At 46.7% G+C, this 21038-nt stretch overlaps 1 protein-coding gene across 4 annotated transcripts in view; it reads right to left on the reverse strand.

Annotated features, from left to right (window-relative positions):
- Nucleotides 1-363: 363 nt before the first annotated feature.
- The window catches only part of RTTN (rotatin), a 114591-nt gene continuing 93916 nt past the window's right edge, over nucleotides 364-21038 (reverse strand). For 2 of the 4 annotated variants that reach the window (XM_015590825.2, XM_006913734.3), the window contains exons 41-49: nucleotides 18859-18964; nucleotides 17984-18081; nucleotides 16819-16896; nucleotides 14379-14505; nucleotides 11824-12026; nucleotides 8437-8704; nucleotides 4079-4182; nucleotides 2870-2939; nucleotides 364-1857 (exon numbers count right to left, since the gene is read on the reverse strand). In XM_015590825.2, coding sequence (XP_015446311.1) covers nucleotides 1772-1857; nucleotides 2870-2939; nucleotides 4079-4182; nucleotides 8437-8704; nucleotides 11824-12026; nucleotides 14379-14505; nucleotides 16819-16896; nucleotides 17984-18081; nucleotides 18859-18964 — 1140 coding nt within the window. In that variant the 3' untranslated portion in view covers nucleotides 364-1771. Of the gene's footprint in view, nucleotides 1858-2869; nucleotides 2940-4078; nucleotides 4183-8436; nucleotides 8705-11823; nucleotides 12027-14378; nucleotides 14506-16818; nucleotides 16897-17983; nucleotides 18082-18858; nucleotides 19008-19884; nucleotides 20056-21038 lie in introns of those variants that run through there. The other 2 variants (XR_001517065.2, XM_025048081.1) reach the window with 2 other exon arrangements.

Raw genomic sequence — 21038 nt, forward strand, 5'->3', positions numbered from 1 at the left:
TGCCTCCTCACCCCAAAGACAGGAGGCAGAGCGCACCCTGACACGTCAGCCAGTCAGTCAACGAACCATAAAGGAAACGACCATTTCCCTGAAGAGACCCAATTTTTGTAGAAAAATGGGAGTTATCTATAAGACCATAACACAAAGGCCGGAATATCAACGAGGGGAAAAAAAGGAGGTAGCGAAACACGGTGGTTAAAAACCTCGGGCTTGTTCGTTCCCCTGGGTTCCACTCCCAGCTTCACTAAGCACCAGCCGCAAACGCGTGACCCAGGCCCTCTGAGCCTCCGGTCATTCACCCCTGACAGCTGGACGGCAGCACTTTAGAGGAAAACGTTACATAAAAATCATCCTCAGACCAGCGCCTGTGACGCAGAGTTCTTTAATGGAAGGTACAAAGAAATCCATCTCATTTTCATCCAGGAGGGTTTACAAGGTAATACCGAGAAAGTGACATAAAAGAAACCAGGAGAAAGGGTAGAAATAATTCCTGAGATTCCCGCTCTTAGAACTGGTGAATTTTTCAGAATATGGGCATGTCCACTGCTTCCAAATTACTTGTGCTCCTTAGAAACTTCTGAACTTCCTAAACCTATTTTTCAGATCGCTAATCAATAGTTTTCAGACACAAATTTCTCTGCTTCTATTTCACTATTTAACATATATTTTGTCCTCACATTTCCAGCTTAAATAACATCACATGGCTTTTTAAAATTTTTCTGATTTGCTAATAACAGCACTTAAAAATGGTACTTTGTTCTGGTTAACCATGATTCAATAAGAAAAATTCTTCCTAAGTGAACGTGTATGTATGTGTGTACACACACACCCACGATACATACATATATCTCTCTCTATATATGTCTATATCAGCTTTTACCTTTTATTTCTTAGGTACAATTTTCTCTTCTTACTTTCAAAAGTGTTGGGAAAATGGCTGAAAGTGATCAAAATGTGAACTGATTTAGCCTGAAGTTCTGAGTTCAAAACCACACGCTGGTTAAGAGGCTCGGCCTGGCGTACAGAGCTGGGCCCTGCCGGAGTTCTCAGTCTTGATCTTCACGACACTGGGCTAAGCCGGAACTTGAACCAGGGCCAACGTGACTGTAAACTCTATTTCTTCCTACTTGATTACACAGCATTTCAGAAGTTGTAAGGTAAAAGGAGTATAATGTTTATAAATACTCTGGAAAGGAGTTAATATGATTAAAATTTGTAGAAAGAAACTACTCACAAAACATATACATTTACATGCAAATATCCCTTCACCAATGTGTACATTCTGGATAATATAAAGATTTGAAAACTAAGAATTTGTATTGATAAGAGCCATGTTTCATGTAAAAAATTAAAAAAAAATCAGAACATAATGTCTTCTTCCAATTCCTAAAATTTATATTCATGGGACTGATAAATGTCTGCAAACAGCAACTATTAGTCAATTCTCAGTTTCTAAAAAATACTTTATTAAATAACTGTTAAATAGGATTTATACAAAGCAAATTGCATAGAAAAAAATGAAAATGTTTAAGTTCCCAGAACTTGCTGTGCCTTTCCTTTCCCATCGTCTTGCCAGCCACTCTTACTTACAGAGCTGGTGCAACATGAAGGGACAGCACGTGGGTGTCACCACTCAACTTCCCGTCCGCCCTGCAGAGGGCCGGCCGTCTTCAGGTTGCAGCCGAGCCTGAGGCCGCGTCCCACTGGCTCCGCGTCCTACTGGCCCCACTGGCTCGGGCCACAGCCCCGCAGCCTTCAGGGCAGTTGGCGCTCAGGAGGAGCTCAGCTGCTGAGCAAGGTTTTCAAGACACTTCAAATAATAGGCATTTTGAGGGGTTTCTTCTGAGTTTGAAAAATCTAGGAGAGAAAAAGAAGAGTGTGGAAGAGCACGTCTGTTACACTTAGTGCCACGCTGAAGAGTGGACACACACACATTCACCAACAAGGTCCACACGCAACTTAAGGTCCTGTTTAACTACCTGATGGACTAGCATTCTAAGGATGTTTTACATTGTGAAAATATTAAGTTACAAAATTTATAGTTACTTTTTATTAATGGTTTAGCCAAAGAGTATAAATAAAAAGCAATACACCTCCATAATGGATGCATTATCTGTAATCCCGAATGAATGCCTTGTTTTTATGCACCATTCCTCCTGACACCTACAGGCTAACAGAACTCAGTGACTCACGACCTCCAGAAGTTCACGGTCACAGCCAGAAACAAAACAAAAACCCCACAAGCCATTTATAAAAAAATCAGACTATGAAAACACAGATCAAGCACAGTACAGGAAAGACACACTTCGGTGTCTTAGCATAAAAAATGTCCAGAGAATACTGTTCGCTGAAAACTGCCATTTAAAATGAAAAGCGCAGTTTAAAAGGGAGACCCCGCCTCACATCATGATCGCATTGCAGGGCTGATGGATACAGGGGAAAAGGGATCTATTTTTGGAAGACTGTGATTCAACTCCCGGATGTCAGATCAGTTTTCTGTTAAGGTCAATTCTAATTGGTCCCTGTCCTTACTACCTAAGAACACACGTTAGCACAGCAGCCGCAACTGGCCAAGGAAGTTTAGTACAAGGAAAAAAAATGACTTAGAGAAAGATCACAGACACGTTTCAAGACACTATTGTATTTTACTATTTAAAAAACGTCATAATGAAAAGCACGGACCAAATACCGGCACATTTTACAGTGATCTGACGAAAAGACTCCTCAAACATCAGTGTGAACATCAGTGTAAAAAACTGTCATTTTGCTGTGAACTTGACTAATATTTCATTAGTCAAGAATTCACTTGATAGCAAATTTAACTGTAAAGTCCAAATTTAACTGTAAAGTCTTTCAAAATGAAACCTACTTTTCTTTGCTAAGGAATATGCTTCATCGACTCTTCTTTTTATTGATGGATTTTTCAAAGTTGTTTTCGCCTGGGGAGAGCATAGAACGAAATCCATTAATTAGATTTATTTCCGCGTGTTAAGGATCGGGAAACCCCAGACAAATTCTGCCATTGCTGACTACAGGATAAAACAGGATGTTGTAAGATATAATGGAGCTCGGGAGTTATGTATTAGTGCACCCCACTGTGCCATCGCCCACGTCCTGCCCCATCTGCTTTCTCTGTGCTCCTTCTCTTCCCTTTCCTTCCATCCCTTCTTCCCGATCTCAATTTGCTACCTTAAACTACTTAATCTTGTTTTAGTCATTTCATCTTCCTTCAAACCTCCAATTTCAGATCAAGTACGTCAAACGTTACCAGTTGATCAACAAATATTTACTAAGTGACTACAAAGTGCCAAACCCTGTGCTAAGCCCTACGGATGCACGGCTGAAAGTGAGAGCAGCAGCGTCGGTCACGTGGCACTGAAGCCACCCGGCAGGGAGAACGAGCTGCACAGCCAGGGGACGGCCTGACGGAGCACTGTCCGCGATGGCTGTCTACCCAGCACTGTCGCTTGGCCACTATTTGATCGCTAGACACGCGTGGGCATTTCCCTCAGGAGGCGTCTGCAATGAGAGACCAGAGGCCAGGGACAGAGCAGGGACAAGTCCCCAGCCGCCTGCCGTCCCCAGGCCAGCTCTGCGCTGCAGCCCCACGACTGAGCTCACTTCAAAACTCAGCAATGACCCGTTCCAGAGGCAGAGGAACCGTGCGAATGGATACAGCCTCGGTTTTTGGTCTTATTGCCAGATGCGTTTATTTGTAAGAAAGGAACAGCTCTTGTGGAGCAGCTGGCCAGAGCATGATGCTCTTATTTCCAGAGCATTTTCTTTTTTCCTTGACACGTCTTCTCACAGAAATAATCTATGACAACGTTACACCCACATGGCTAATGAATTTATATTAATAGGGAAAATTCACTCAAAAAAAGACACTTCTGAAATGAGATGCCCTGCTGGAATGATTCAACGAAAGAGTCCAGCGGAAGGTTTACTAACTGTACGGCCGCACGGGGGCCACGCTGAGTTCATTTTCTCTCTCGCTGACTCTCCTCTGAGGTCCCTGGATGCACCCTGAGAGACTCGGCGTTTGTCCCTCAGGAGTGACAAAGATTTTAACACTGACCTTTTGACAGTTGTGAATCAGAGCCCAAAGCGCGGCTGCTCCAATCCTCTGAGCGGTTCGACTCTCGCTTTCCAGACAGGCGACCAGCACACTAATGACTTTTTCTGATAAAAACATTAAAAAGCGAATAGTTCAGTCCCAGATATTGCATTGTATCCTTATCTTACTAGTCAGAGACCCCTCTCCCCGCATCAGAAGACACACGAAGGGGCAGCCCTGGACTCTGGCAAGAACGGCCCTGTACACCATGAGGCTTTGGCTTCAGCCTCAGCCTCAGCCTCAGCACCAGCCGCTAGCACGACAGGCACGGACGGTCAGCGCGGCAGCCGCGGCCTCGCTGTTTCTGGCCCTGATTCAGCCGTGGCGCGTTCATTTAAAGACAGTAGTGGAGGAGTGATGACACCTGAGTTATAGTAGCGAGCTCTTCAATTACAGCTCACACTCTGGTGCCCAGGAAAACAGATCTGCTCCTGTGATAAAGTATAAAGACTGTTATATGAACATACCAATACCTTGGGCTACTATATAAAATAATAAAGAAGTACCATATTAGTTAAACCTTTTAAACAAGGGCTAAACACTGTAGGGGAACGTTTTTGTGTGTGTGTATATATGGGTCAGAGGAAAAACTGATTTAAAGGCATATCAAAAATGTCTAATCACTGTGTTGTAATCCTGAAACTTATAATATTATATGTCAACTGTAACTGAAAAATAAAAAATTATTTTTAAAATGTGACCTTGAAAGCATGCATAAATGAATGAATGAATGAATGAATGAATGAATGTGTGTCAATACACAAGAGCTGCTCCTTTCTTACAAAAGCTGGCCAGAGCATGAAATCAAGCCTTAGAAATGAACTGCAGTGGCCTGCTCATTTAAGTGAAGATGCAGACAAGTCTAGTGCCAAAAAGATTACCAGGGTGTTTTAGAACGATATATGAAACAATTTTATTACTTTTTTTTATATATTAAATTGTATCGAATTACCTGTCCTCTATAATACATGACTACCCCCACTGCCTTGCCACCTGCTTCTCCTGCATCATACTCTACCCGTGAGCTTACAGGTGGCAGCTGATACTCTTAGGACTCATCACCAAACGGTGCGTTCCATCTGAGTATCGAGTGATGTTTTCATGCATCGTATCAACACTCAGAATGTATTACCCCTGATCTAAATAAGTTTACAATAACTCCTTTTAGCAGTTACTATCTCTTAAAAACTTTTAATAAAGTATAGGTCAATTAATGTGGAAGCCATCCTAATAAGTGGAAAGGGGTCAATTTTTTCACAAACACACTTTATTGTGAAATAGACATACAAAATGTTCGTAAATCTAAAACTAATATTCTGTCTACAGTATTTTAATTAATTTTAAAACACATAAAATACTTTTAAGTTTAATAAGTAGGTATAAGTAACCTGCCACATTAAGATACAGATAACCTCAAGAGAATAGATAATCGTAAAATGTAGTTAAATAATTAGAAAGTGAAGGGTGTTGAATATTTATTGCCTTTCTTCCTAATGATACTGATTTAATTCTAAGTTTAGGGATGGCTAATTGACTACAGTAAGTGTATTTACACCATGAAAATCAACCAATGCTACAGAGATGAATTCATGAAAAGCTGAAAGAGGTTTCCGCTTTGTGAATATATTTTGTACAAGGGCAAGAAATAGTTGTTAAATATATAGTGCACATCAGATTTAATGACAATAAATTTATTGGGTAGAGAGCAGATTGGGATACAATTCTATCTGCCAAATCGCGACTAAACTGCAACCACAGACCTGCTACAGATGCAAGGGTCCAGCTGGAGCCAGTGCGAGCATTCTGTGAGTATCGACTGGCCGGGCAGAAGGAACAATACAGAGCATTCTGTGAGCATCGACTGGCCGGGCAGAAGGAACAATACAGAGCACTGTGTACTGTACTACAGTCTGGAGGTTGTGTGCTACACACTCATTATACCAGTAAAATTTATCAATTTGTATATTATGTATTATATACACAATAGAATTTCTACATATTTAATATACGTCCAACCTCATCTTCACCCACCGAGAGCCAGTACTTAAACGTTCACCAGAACACTGTCCTTGCCAGGTCTGGCTAACGAAGCTACGCTAGCTTCACAAAATGAGCGACCACTTCCTCCCTGTCTGTTAAGAGTTTGGTCCATCTGGAACTACATGTTGCTTAAAAGTCTGGTAGAATTCACTGGTAAAGTATTTGGGAACTAGAATTTTATGTGTAGTTAGATTTTTCACTACTCAGTGTCTTTCATAGTTACCGGACCTTTTTTTTTCTTGAATAAATTTTTCTAAGTTATTTTCATCAGAGCAAGAGTCCATTTCATCTTATCTTCCTTTAGTTTTCTGCAGATTCACTGTGATGCATGCAGGGTTTATTTTTACTGAACTGGCTGAGTCTCTGGACTCTGCAGATTTCTGTCTTAAAACAGTTGTTAACATTCGGCCAACGCCGCCTCCAGCACCCTCTCCCACGAGGCCCTCGGACGCGCAGCCGGCCCCGGCCCTTCCCTCGTTCTGCGCTTCGTTCTTTGACCCTTTCCTCCCCTTGCCAGCTCTCCGTGTTCTGATCCGTGTTCCAACTCCTACGTCCTCTCCCCGCCCCAGCACACGCGGCTGCCAGACATGCACGCTGAGGCCTGGCGTCTGCTACCAAGGATCCAGAATAGCGCTGTCCAACAGAACTCGCGAAAAGTAGACAAATATTCCTAAGTGTGCTGTCCAGTAAGATGGCCAGCAGCCACGCGCAGCTAGCGCGACTGACAAACTGAATACTTTAATTAATTTAAATAGCTACATGGGGCAAATTGATTATCTTATTGGACAGTTAAGTTCCAGAAGTTTTGTTTGGCTCCTGTTTCGAATCTTTCCATTTTTAAGTTTCCTATTCCCTGCAAATGCTTTCGCAGTTGTTGTTTATCTAGACACGGCATCGTTAGAGTTATCTTTAAATCCGTGGTTTACGATTCCAACGCCTGAAGTCTGAGGCTCTCATCCCCGCTCTGGCTCTCACTCACGTCGCCGTGTTTCCTGATACGCTTGGTCGTCTTTAACTGTGCGCTGGTTAACGCCTTTGAAAATTATTCGTGGAGGTTCCCTGAGGCCTCATATGAACTTGCCCTCCATGCATGAGCGGGAAAGTCTGCTTTTGCTAAGCTCCTTGAGGCACAGTCAATCAAGAATTGGCTCAAACCAAGGTCATGGGCCACTCGGGCTACACATCTCTGGGGTGCGAGCGGTCAGGGGCCATCTGCAGTGCCCATTCTCACACTTGTTATTCCTTCTCTTTATAGTGACAGGTGTGAGGGTTGGGGACCAACCTCATTCTGATCCCTCCTGCGCCTGAGAGGTTGCTGCTTTGGAGTTCGGCTTAACACAGACGGTTAACGCCCCATCTGGGAGGGTCCTGGCTTCTGTCCCCTGAAGACACTGGACCCCGAGAAGCTGCACCAGGTGATGCTGGAGTGAGGGCAGGTGGGACTGGCATGCAGCACCAGGTGCGTGGGGGGCTACAGCCCACCTCTTCCTTCTTCACAGTCACACGGCATCTCCTTATGAAATGCTCTCCCTATGAAATTCACACACTCCCCACGGAAACAGCACATGGGTACAGAAACGGATCTTTCCCTTTCTCTCCGTTTCAAAATGTTTCTCGTTGCTCACCAAGGCTCGCCTCTGTCTGTCCCACGCCTCAGAGAATAAAGTCTCCGCAAATCTAATTTCCCCATGTGGCCTTGGGTCGCCGGCACTCCCGCCTGCTCAGGACCTCGACTCACTGAGGGCTCACTAGTGACAGGCACAATTCTAGGTGCGACAGATAACCGGGAACGAGAGACAAAAACCTGTCGGCCTCGTAAGCGCTTCTGCTGCAGTGGGCGGAGATCAGCTGGCGCTGATGCCACGGGAAACGGGAAAGGACACAGAGGGGGAGAGCTGGCGGGGGGAGGGGGGTCTGTACCAGGCTCGATGGGACCAAGGCGGGGAGCGAGGGGGTCGAGCGGAGCCACGAAGCGCCCACGCGCTGCTCCTCCCCCCAGCTTCGCCCCGGGGCCACTGTGTCCACCAGTGACGTGGTGCACTCACCCCGGGAGACTCAGCAGCTGCTTGGGGGCTGGCGCCATGCCCGCTCACGGCTGGGCGCAGGGGTCAGGCTGCTCGGTTCCCACGGCCTCCGCCTCCCCTGTGCCTGGGACATGTGCACCGAGCAGATACCTGGTGATTACTGATGCCACCACCTTCTATTTTAATCTGAGCAGAACACGCTACGGATACCCACATGTATCAACAGGCGTGTGCGTGTGAAACGCGAACACTCACCGTTGGCCAGGATCTTGGGCTTACTGGCGGGACTGAAGCAAATATTATGAAAGATAAGAAGAGGCACCTCGGGGCTGCCCTTGTGCTTGCACTTGCTCATCTCCGCAAGCAGGTCCAAGCAGCCGCCCAGCCTCAGGATCATCTGCTGCCCATCCTCTCCGAGCGACATGTTCAGGAGCAACTTCAGCCACAGAACGCTCAGCCCACCGAGCTGCCTGCTCCCTCCTTTGGGCAATGTCAGAGACAGGAAGCTCTGCAGGAAGTTACTCTGTGGAGACACAGAACGTTATTTTCTTCCTGAGTCTTTGCATTTCTTCCTCGTCCCTTGGAGACCAATTCACAAGCACTCTGCTCCTCTTTTCTGCAATTTGAATTTCTCCTTCCTCCAGTACCTTCCAAAAACTCCACCTCTACTGTTTCCAAGTACAAGTAGAAAAGTTAAGGAGACCAAAATAGTGCTCAAGTTTTAATTCTTCCTAATTCTTTTCGGATGGTGGATAAATTACAGACAACTCTTAATTACTTAGGACCGATAATTCAGTTTAGGGATTAAGTCAGGCCTCCTGAGTTTTCTCTTCCTGTCTGCCCTCTGGCAATTTTGCTACTCATTAAAAGCTATCCTATGGGGAGGAAAAAGCAGCAAAACCCACTGATGGTTCCCGGAGGGGAGGCAGTGGGGAACGGGTGACAAGGTGAAGGGGAATGACAGGCACAAGCTTCCAGTTATGAAATAAATAAGCCACAGGGTGTGTTGCAGCACAGAGAAATGGCCTATGATATCGTAATGACTATGCATGGTGACAGATCGTGATCACATCACAGTGTGTGTGTATGTATGTGTACATACACACAGATACATATGTTAAATCACTGTGTCATACCCCTGAAACTAATATGATGATGTGTGTCAAGTACATTTTAGTTTATATATATATACACACACATAAAAAAATTAAAATTTTAAAAATTTAAAAAGAAACCAAAACCAAACAAATCATGGACACCAACCAGTTAACATCTCGGGCAGTGCTGAGGATATCGGCATCTTTTAGCCACACAGGTGATCTGTGGGCATATCTTACACTCGACTTACCCCAGCCGCGGATCATTATCAATGACTTCTCAAGGCTACATGGCACTCCAGCGACCTTACAGGTGAGGGAGCTGCATCACTTGAACTGTAAGTCGTTTCAACCTCCAAAGAAAATCCCTTCCACAAAGCCCCACCAAACTCTTGATGATGGGAAAAGCAGTAATTTATTGTGTAGAATAATCTACATGCAAAAGAAGAAAGAGTCTGAAAGTGCTCTGTCAAGAAGCAGCCCAGAAATAAACAAAGCGGCCGCAGCCGCCGCCATTGAGGACAGCCTGGGCCACGGCCAGGCGGGCACATGTGATCAGCTCTCCCGACCCCCAGAGGGTCTCATCTCTCTCCCGGTTTAATTACCTACTCTGCTTATTTCTTGGATTCTCCCGCACCTAAATCCAGATGATGGCCTGAATCTATGAAACGAATGAAACTCTCTACGTAAAAGGACTGCCTCTAAGTGCACGATGAGCTGCGCTACAGAAATGGCAGCAACGTCAGCAACGGCAAGTTGGCCGTCACTCAGCCCACTCAGCCCACTCAGCCCACCGCTCCTCCGTCGCCCGAACAATCCCTCCCTCGCCTTCCCCTTCAGTCAGACATGCCAGGATGCTGGCGGTCTGGGGCTGACGACCGTGATAAAACACGACAGTGCTTCAAACTGTAAACATGCCATGGGCGCTGCTGCCTTCTGCTGGGCCCAGAGACGCTTTTAAACCACTTCCTACGCCAGGGAGGACGTAGAGACACGCGCCCTGGAGGAGAGAAGCTGGGCACCGGGAATCCTGGCAGCACGGGCGCCCGCGTTCTAATGCCCGTGGATGAGCGACAGAGGCCTAGCTGCGCGTGTCCAGCACCCATCACACCTTCGGCAGAGGACGCGCAAGTTCCCTAGTCGGAGCCGAGAAAACACGACTACTGATCCGCACGTGAACCAGTCTCACTTATGCTGAAGTATGCCTCCCACAGGACCAGAGCCGAGAATGAGATGAGGACGCCTTCGAGACCGCTCTGTGTAACCTAATCATTTCGAAAATGAAGAAACCGAAGCTTAGAGAGTGAGTGTCCAGCTCAAAGTCACACGACACCCACGCGTAGCACCAACGTGGCGTGTGGGCCTTCGCTCCCTACCGAGGTTCTTCGCAAGGAAGTGGCAGGCAGCCCGCCCAGCCTCATGCTCATGGAGGGCGGTGATCCCGTATAGCCAGCTCAGGACGACCTCGCACACGCGTGTGCGCACGCACACGTATGAGGAAAACATCTAGCGCGTGCTGGTAAGCCAGCAGTGGGCTCCAGTGAGCAGCAGGTGTCTGATTTGCACGTTCTGCTGATTTACACGGGGTGAATACCTCCACTACAGCTGACTTCAAGACACCACCATGCCATCGAGTGGCCTGCAAAATTCCTGAAAATAAACCACCCCACTCCCGAGCCAACATGATTTAGCACCAACAGAGCACGGAAAAGATCTTCCCTTCGTAAGGCTGCTATTTATCTGGAGTTTGCACTCCGAGTTTTATTTTTGTTTTGTTTTGTTTTGTTTGGGGGGGGCGGTGATGCAGCAGAGGAAAGGAGCCTCAATTCTTATGAGTGCTGTTTATCTTGGCCTTCATGTAAAAGAAAGAGCAGTACTCAAATTACCAGAAACCAGTAATGCAAGCTAATCACACTCGGAGTTCACAGGGCCTTCCAAATTAGGGATTCTGTGACACCTGAACAGCGCCTAAATGAACAGCTGCACTGGAATTTGTTTCAACCATTCAATCCCTTTTAAAGCACCCTAAGTTAAAACCCGTGATGAGAAGTCAAGTTTGGGCGCTGCAGTCCCAGGGGACTGATAAAATCACCCATTATGTCATAACGAAGTTGGGTCTAACTCGGAGAAAAAGGGGCTGTGACTTCATGAACCATTCTGACAATGTGAATTGAACTGAAATTGTTACCGCTCAATGTGGTCTTGTTTAAAGACCACTGTATTACTTTTATGATCTCAAACAAATGTAAGACAGCTGTCTTTCTAAAACGTTCATTTCTGAGGATGAAATATAATCCATAGCTAAGAAGATAACTAAAAGAAAATGGTTTGATCGTATTCGAGCTGTCACTTTTCATGTATCATCTATCAAGTGGCTTTAAACAAAGTGAACCTCTTAATCCTCCTACAATCTTTTAAAACAAAATGTCTTGAAAGTATAATAAATTAATCCTAGAAATTGAGTTCTAGACTTTCGCACGCCCTTGATGAAAAGGATGATTTTTTTATCTTTTTTTATGATACGAAGGAGAGTTTAAGTACTTACTTTTTGAATGACTCCTCTACAGTCATGAGACAAGGCCAGGTTTGAAAGAAACATAAAAGCCATCTGCTGGACTGCCGTGCTCTCGAGAGGCACCTGGGAAGCCAACCGCAGGACACACAGCATCAAAGAGCTGCCCGCGGCTCCTCTGCCCGAAGCTTGAACAGGGTATTGTCCAGAATTTGACCAACAAAGAGAACTGCAACCTGAAAAAATAACAGCCCGTCACAATGTCTTCTCAGTGTTGCTGTTTAGTTAAAAACAAAACTAAACAAAACCTAAGTGGTACTGCGTAACTATCTATCGAATGACTTGGCCATTAACCTGTGAACTGCAAATCAGCACAGAAAGTTAGTGTCGATGTACACATTCAACCTGATGGATTTACAGTCCTCATTAAGGGCCTAATGACTGCAATAGAGCATTTAAAAACATAAGGTTTATATTTTTTTTGAAAGCATAAAATAAGCATAATGGGTTTTGTAGTAGTTCCTAAAGAAGGCATGTAATTAAAGGCTTGTATAGAACAGGATTTTAGAAATGGGAGGTAACTGGGTCTAATGCCCTCATTTTACAGAAGAAAATAAAACAAGAAACCCAATGATTCTGGGGTTGGGGACGGAACAAATGCTATAGCCACATACGCTAGATGAAGGTAGAGAGCTCAGAGAAGTCAGTGACTTGCCCGAGGTCACACAGCTCACTGCGAGGGCCAGCATGACATCGACTTGTTTTCCAGAGTCTAGTGTATTCTCAGTAAATTAAACAACCACATGGGATTTACCAAGGGAGAAAGATAACCAAAAGAGTCAGAAATACGGTTACTGTACTATAACATAAAGGTATGATTAACTTGTGGACGTCCATGCAAGGAGGCCAGGTGACGCATAACTAGATCAGAATCAAATGAGTCCTGTAAGGCAAACTCATAAAAGGCAAGTGAACATGAAGAAACAGTGATCTTTCTTGCGTTCACACTGCACAGCAGTAACCAAACACCAGTGTTTCCATGAACTGTTACATACACCTGTCACTAATGATGTAATTTTGCTTGCGAACAAACCATACAGGAAAATAGAAAGTTTCTTCCTCAATTTAGATCACATTCTAATAGTTGCATCAATTTTTAAGTATAAAAGTAACAAACAGTTTCAAAAGATTTATATTAAAGTAAAAATTTCTTTGACTCAACATTTAGCAACTGATCCTTTGTTCCCTCCTCACTTCCCGAAGCCCTAAACTAAGGCATGAGGGGGAGGGCAGAGTGGGGCAATGGTCAGATGCAACCCTGCAGAGACAGCTGTGCCGGCTGGCCTCCCTGTGACGGGTGGCCAGCTAGATGCAAGGAGAGGAGACCGCCCGAGCAGAGGTAAGGACAGAAACGACAGTCCTGTCCTGCGCCGTACTCCAAACACCACAGCGAAGCTCGGGAGTCGAGGGCCTCAAGTCTGTCTGTGTCAGTTTGTGCTGCCAGAGACAGGCCGAGTGGGCTACAGAGGTGGACAGCTCCGGACTGGAGGCCGGGGCTGGTGGGAGGCGATCAAGGAATAAGCTTTCTCAGCTCGCGGCGGGACTACGTGGGCTCTGAACTGTTTTGAGTTCCAGCCCTTTCTCTGTGCGTGTTTTGGTATTTGGAGAACCCGGGGCTGAGCTGCTGGCTGTTGCTAGAAGCACACAGACCTGCTGACCAGTTAACCTTACGTGCATGACCTACGTTTTACTTCGATCCTTTTATTTTTCAATGACAGTTGACATACAGCATCATCCGTTTCAGGTGTGCGGCACAGTGGTTAGGCACGCGCACAACTCCGAGTGATCTGCTGAGTCTAGTGCCCCCTGGCGCGACACGTGTTTATTACAGTGTTACTGACTGTATTCCCTACGCTGTACTTTACATCTCCGTGACTGTTTTTAAAGCAGGAAATGTGTCTGACCCTAAGTTTTAAATGGGAAATTAAGACTGCCGGCAACCCTTCACCTCCTCGCGGACATGCTCCCCCCGACTCAAACAGCCACGTCTCCCCGCCTCCCCTCTTCTCGGCCACCTCTGCCCTTGCTTGTGCTCGCTCTTAGCTGCTGGCCTCTAAACGCGCATGGCCCACAGCAGGCTCTCAATGAAATGACTGAAAGGCAGGCAGGAGAGGGGCACCGCGGTGACGTCCGCTTTCACGGACCGACGGCAAGCAGACCGCCTTTCACCACGCCAGCCTCCTGCTCCAGGGTCCGCGAAGGCCCTGACCTGGCCCTGGTTTCTGAGGCCTCGCATCTTCGTTTCCAGTGTCTCAGTTTCCTATCCAATTCCATCTCCCGCTGAGGGGATCAGGCCGGTTTCTCCCTCTCTATTCCCGGAGCCGTGTGACGATTCTTCTCATCTCAGCAAACACTAACACATCCCTCTGCTCCTACAGCACCTACGAGACGCCTTTAACCAGCGTGCCCTGGATGAGGAGCAACACTTCTAACCACCTGGCTGTTTTTCCAGTCCACACTAACTGCATTATATAAAATTAGCATTTCAGTATGCTGCATTGCTGAAAAACAGTACTGGGTCTATTTACCGTTTGGAAAATTTGCGGTGTAGACACAGAGCAGCTGCAGGGCATTCTGCATCAATGAATCATCCATCAAAAGCCAAGGCCAGAGAGAGTGCAGGACAGGGACGAGATGCGCCTCCAGAGCTGCTTCCTGTGGTGGAAAAAGGACGACGTTAGTCCCGACGCGGGAGGATACGCAACTAAAACCAAACCCCGAATACGGAGAACACCCCTCTCCTCCTGGAGGCGGGCACGCCCACCTGTGTTCTGGAACGCGGCCCACTTGCCTCCTTAGGGATCCTCATCCATCCATGTCCCTTTAATAACTAGTCCCCAGTGTGCTCAGTTCTGTTTACGTTCAGTTTACAAACACACGCGCAGTCGAACTGCCTCCCGTGCTGTGTCCTAAGTATTAACGCTGCTCCTCCTGACTAGGCTTCTGGGAAGAACACTCTTACTGCCGTGCCTTCCCATCTCTTAGTCTTCAGCTTACTGCAGTTTACTCTGACGCTAGCGAGACCTCTCCTGTCCCTGTTACCAAACCCTCAGGGGTCCAGCATCTGTAAAAGGTCTTTCATTCACTTCCATGGAGCCCCTGCCCCCTGGACCATCTGCAAGCTCTCTCCACATTCCCTTCTCAGATGCCTGATGCCTTCTCTTAAACAGTCATACTTTCCACGAACATTGCCCAGTGCATAGGCTCTTGGAAGTTCCAACAACTGTCTCAGCTACGAACACCCGCTGTCACGGGTACCTCCTAACGTCCCCAGCCCGTTTCACCACTCAGAGCCCCAGATCCATGTCACTGACAGACTGCCAGCATGTTCCACCGGGATGGCCCGAAGGCACTTTCCGCTGACTTGAGCGAGCCCGAGCATCAGGCTCCCTCACGTCACGCCCCGCTCCAGCACGCGCTCCAGCACGCACTCCTGCATTCGACCAGGGTCAGGACGTCACTCTCCATTTCTCCTCCTCTCCCCGTCTCGGATTTACTCCCCCGCACCCCGCTTCCCTTTCCATCTGCCCGGCCTGGGCCTCGCCATCTCTTGCCCGGACAATCCCCACCTCTAACCTCGCCTGCTGTTCAATCGTCTACCCCGCAGCCGCCGCGGTCTTCCCAGTGTGAAAACGCATTAATGTCACACAAAGACAGAGGCTGGGTGGTGTGGCCGGGAGACTCGGTGAATCCCCACGGGAGTGACCAGCCAGTAGTAATGGGAATGTGTCAGGAACCTCAGGTAGGTCGGAGCAGACAAAGGAACTAAGACCCTTTGCCCCCAGGACTATATTTATACCCAAATAACCAAATATTCTTCTTTCGCTTTGCTCCTTATCGCCAACTTGGAAATGTAGAAACGCTTTGAGTTCCTGAGAGAGTACACGTTCACAGACAGCTAATGTGTTCGAACATTTATAACCAAAACCCAAGCTCCGGCCTCTCATAGATCCATGTGAGCAGACCCTACCTAGAAAGCGTTCCAGAGCGTTCCCCGAGGAAGGCGTCAGGGAAGAATACAGACCGCGCCGAGTCACGAGGGTACTATTTAGCATAAAGGGTCATAAATTTAGTAAACGATGCCTCTATCAGAGGTAAAAAGCTCACGCATGGGGTATTTTATGAAACGTATGAACACTTAATTCCCGTCGAAATGTCCTGAAATATAAATGTATGTGTTCGAGATACGGTGTTTTTCCAGTTTTATCGCAAGTAAAAGCAAAGAGAGTAATGTTTTTTAAAGGAAGCGTCTACCGTCTCTTTGTCCTCCTCATTTTGCGCACTGCCTGTGTGAAAGTCAGTGCTTCGAGAGAGTTATGTCACGATGATGAAGCAGCCGAAGAGCTCAAGACATTATCCCGGCTGACCGCGCCACGCGGTCTCTAAGCTAAGGCGGCATCAGTGCTCAGACAGAGCACCGCAGCGGTTCCCCGACGGAGGAGCCGGGAGCTGCAGGTGAAGCGGCGCCCTGGGGTGCCCCCCGCCCCCCGCCCCCCGCTCTGAAGGGCGGGAGGCACTTTCTACTCGGGAGCAGGAAGCGCACCGTCTTCGCTCCTCACGGACACAGACGCCTCCACTTATTCCCCTGGAGAGCTGACAACGGCCCCTGAAAACACGCTGCCTCAGGAGACGTACGCAGCCGCTCACGCTCCCTCTCTGTGAGAACAGCGCCAAACGCACAACGGTGCAGGCAGAGGCTCGGGTCTGCGCGAGCTGCCCCAAGCCCAAGTTCAGGCGATCGAGCTAAGACGCCGGTACGAACGAAGCTGTCGTGAGCGTGGGGGAGGAGCGGGTGCGTGTGCTGATTCCGAGGGTTAGCGCTGAGTGTGACGGATGATCAACCGCGCATCTGAAATCACTCGGAGTTTTCCATGTTCCCTCCTATCTTATCTCCGGATGATATAGGAATTATCCTGAATTAACCTGTTCGGCACTGACACGAAAATTCTGAGACGGAGCTCTACTTACTTTGCATTCTTCGTTTTGATAAAGGCAGTTTCTCAGGAGCTGCATGGCAATGCTTAACTCTTTAATAAAACCATCCTCCTGTTTAAACAGAAAGCAGTTGAAGAATGTGACCACGACAGCGTATTCCACGTTTTAGACACAGCAATTCTTTCTTTTGGGTCATATTACAGGGCAGCCATGCCCTCCCCGCGCCTGACACCATAACTCTGAGGGGACTGACAAGCTAACCATCTCTGAAAGATGGCCGCAGCTCAGGAAGTGCATCCACCACGGAAAAGCTATTTCTGTTCTATCAAGCGCGGAGGAACCGAGGTATGTAATAAGCTCCATGTTTCATCTCAATAACGTGAAGCAGGGACTGACTGGCTTTCGATCATATCAGGTGTTGGCTGACTTTCTCAATGATGAAATAAAGGGCCTCTGCCTAGAGAGGAAAAGAGGCAAGACACTGAAAAGCACGTAATGGAATTATTAAATATGGCTTTTTCTTGGTTTCTAATCAAATGCAGCAGAAACTAGTTATTACATAAATCACCGCTGTGATGGCCTTAGCTGAACACGGAGAAACACGCACACGCTTCGTTTTCTCATGAAGCCCACGTGGCGGATTTGGAACCACAGTGGTTATTAATCACCACCGCTTTACATAAAATGTATGCTATTTAGCGTTTACATGCCGTTTGAACATGAGTCCGGCAGACTCGACAGCAGAAAGAGAGGTTTAGACGTCACGGAAGGACACAATCGGAGATTAGGAATAGCAGCTCTGCCCGCCCCCCCGATCTGGGGCAAACACCGGCTTTATCGATAGCGAGTTAAAGGACTGCGTTCCCACAGGCGTGCACGAGACGCCTCATTCCCGGTGCACCTACGCCTACTTTGAGAGATTTTCTTCTGGAAGTATACAGCATTCACCACGCACACTCCGAACTGTTTACCACGACAAACACACAACATATAAATTTCATTTAAAGATCTTCAAGTGAGAACTAGGACACCCAAGCCCAAGCCTGCTAATGTAGAAATCCCATTAATTTACCTAACTGTGCTTTTCTTCTAAACCAGGCATTTCTACCACATATCGGTGTCGTTCATCAGCATAAGGGCTGGAGAGGGGTTTCCGCGCCTGGCCGCGCCTGTGCCCCACACTCCCGGACCCCGTTACCTTCTTCTTCAGCGCGGCCTTCCCAGGCCGCAGAGAGGCGAGGCTCAGCTGCGCGTCGACGTGCTTCATCTGCTCCACGCAGCTGTCTATCAGATCGGCTGCAAGACCAAATCCCAAACAATCAAAGGATATTCCACTTCCGAGTAAGCTGAAAACACATATCCCCATCAAACTCTCAAAAACGCAACAAACTACATTTCTGACCAACTCCGTTTCAGTGTTTTCAGTGAGAGACTAATGAATCAGAGGGAGAAAACGGTAAGAGAATTAAAATGCTAAAGCCTGCTGGCTTTCAACTGAGTGCAATACTCTCAGACCTGAACTACATTTTGAAGAAAGTGTAACTTGTTTCAGTAGCAAATTACAGCTGCAGTGAACGGACTTGGCATTGCTATTACTCCTTCAGCTCTAAGACCTGCTGCACCCTGATGAGAAACTGCAGATGAGAAATCACAACGCTCTACGGGGGGGTCTCGCATAAAATTATAAGAGCACACATGTGAAATACACACGCATATGAATATGCATACATAAATACAGGATAATTCAGTGCATTGCTGTTACTATCAAAACTATGCTCTTTTTTCCAGCTATGCAACGTGTGGTTACTAATACTTAATGATTGTGAAATTGAGTGATGGGTTTTTTAAGCCTCTATAATATTTAGATATTCTCTAAGAGCAGGAATCACTGCGCAAAAACAATCTACATGAACGATTTTTTATTTTGAAAGCAATGCATGTTTAACTATTTTTAGCGCCCCTGGGAGTGTAAGTTTTTTACATTTTGAATCCAAGAAGAATTAAAATGAATAAGCGGTGAAACAGACGAGCTGAAACTCTGCCGTGAAGACACCGGCTGCGTCTGAGGCTCACCTTTCAGAGCGTGCCTCTGCGCGGCTCTGCTGACGGCCAGGAGAGACAGCAGTGCGTTGGCAGCGACCCTCTTCAGAGCGTCTCTGGGGGGCTTCCCTTCGTAGCACTGCAAAGGATGCACATCGAACTGCCTTGAAGCAAACCTTGGTCTGGGGAAAACTGCTGGGAATTAGAGATGCGCACTACCTAAAAGGGTTTGTAAGGCTCCGACTATTCCGTGAAATTCGCTGGAATTTGATAAATCGTTAAGATGCAAGCATGTTGTGTGGATAATAAGAAATTTATAATGTGGAAAGGACCAACAATCATTCTCAAAAACTCATCGTCTGAAGAAAAAGCTCCATTGAGTGTAACACATGGTAAGTACACGCACTTACTCAAATTCTTCAGGGAATGTGTGAACGTAGACGTTACTTACTTAATAGGGCCCTTGAAAAACTGTCCTCGAATCCCTCCTTTCTTCCGGAGACGCATCCCCCGCTCCGTGTCCACCCAGTAACCCCTCATCCCTGCACCTCAGGCGCTTTGGGGCATCCCATCTTTCATTCCTATAGTAATGCTGTCCTGTCATATGACACGTTTTTCAAAAAAATATTATTTCTTGATGATTTTCAGTTGTAATTTTGAAAATACTAATATTTTGATATATTTCCTTTACATATTTGAATTTATGAGTTTAAAATTTTTTCATCATAAAAAATTCCAAATATGTACAAGAGTAAACAGAATACCAAAGCCCATACTCTTTCCTTTAAAAATTTTGGCTGAAGTATTTTAAATTAAATACGAGAAACCATCAAGTGGCAGACTTCAGTACACATAATCATAAAGCCATTATCACGCTTAACATAATTAACAATAATTTCTTGATATCAACTACTATCCAGTCCAAGTTCAGATTTTCTCTTGTGTCTCAAAACTGTTCTCTCAGTTGCTTCAGTGGAACCAGGACTCGGCGAAGCCCTCACATCCCATCCGCTGCTGCCCCCTAAACCGAGCGTGCCCGCCGCCCCCGCCCCCCGGCCACCACCGGCGTGTTCCAGGCACAGCTGTCACCTCACGCTGTCGAGGTGCTGAATACACCAGATGAGTCGTCCCACAGAAGCCCCCTAGTCTGCACTTACCTGTCTCCTGTGCTGATTACCACTTGTCTTCTCTCCTGCATTTCGCATCTACTGGGTGTTTTAGCTCTAAATGCTTGATGAAATTCAGGTGAAATATTTTGTGGTAAAGAGTGTCATGTGGATATACGCGTACATTTTTATTATTATGTCAAGAGATTCATAAATTCCAGTTTCAGAATCTAAAAGTTCCTAGACTTCAGAATTCATATTTCATAATTTCTTCTACCAGTAAATTTCAAAATGATCCAACTTTTTTAATATCATGATTAAAATTAAGCTTAAATGATATAATTTTACATCGATGCAATTCCACTTCCCCTGGCACTGTGACACTGGAGAAGCCTGCAGAGTGGGGGCCCTCACCCCTCCCACTGGGGGCACCTCTGGCCAATGGGGCAGATGTTAAATGCCGGGCCCAGGGGTGCTTGGGAATGGTCGTGCCGAGGGTGACTGTGACGGGGGCAGGCAGGGGAGTGCTGTAGGATGAGGAATATATTTGGAGTGTAATCATTACAGTGAACCACGAGAATCCTAATTTGTCTAAACTTAACCTTTACCTTTAACAGGAAACTCACTCTCGTATACACACACTTATTGAACTTGAATGTATTAGTGATTTGAGGAAAACCAAACTGATCTCGTCGAATACTACTCATCTACTACCTGCAGCGATGGGGAGGGGAAAGAGGTAAGACTTCTAGGAACCAGTTGTGCTCACAGATGTGTCTTTTATGCCCTGGTGAAAGCTCATGAAAGTGACAGAAACAGAACGCAGCCCCCCTACACACACACGTAACCCCCAAGGTGGGAAACCAGAAAGCAAACAAATGGACAGCAGAAACGCCGGCAGGCTTGAGAATCCTGAATTCCGGGCGGTGAGGAGGGACGCTGACCACCACCCCCGTCTCTGGACTAAACTGCAAAGGCCGAGGAATTCGGACCCGGCGCCCCGCAGGTGAGCCTGGAGGGGACTGTTAGAAAGATCTCGGAGATGCAGTTAGGACCAGATTCCGCCCGCTGCCCACCAAACCCCTCTTCCTCTCCAACCCTTGAAAA

Source organism: Pteropus alecto, unplaced genomic scaffold (genome assembly GCF_000325575.1).
Source record: "Pteropus alecto unplaced genomic scaffold, ASM32557v1 scaffold14, whole genome shotgun sequence".
Lineage (NCBI taxonomy): Eukaryota > Metazoa > Chordata > Mammalia > Chiroptera > Pteropodidae > Pteropus > Pteropus alecto.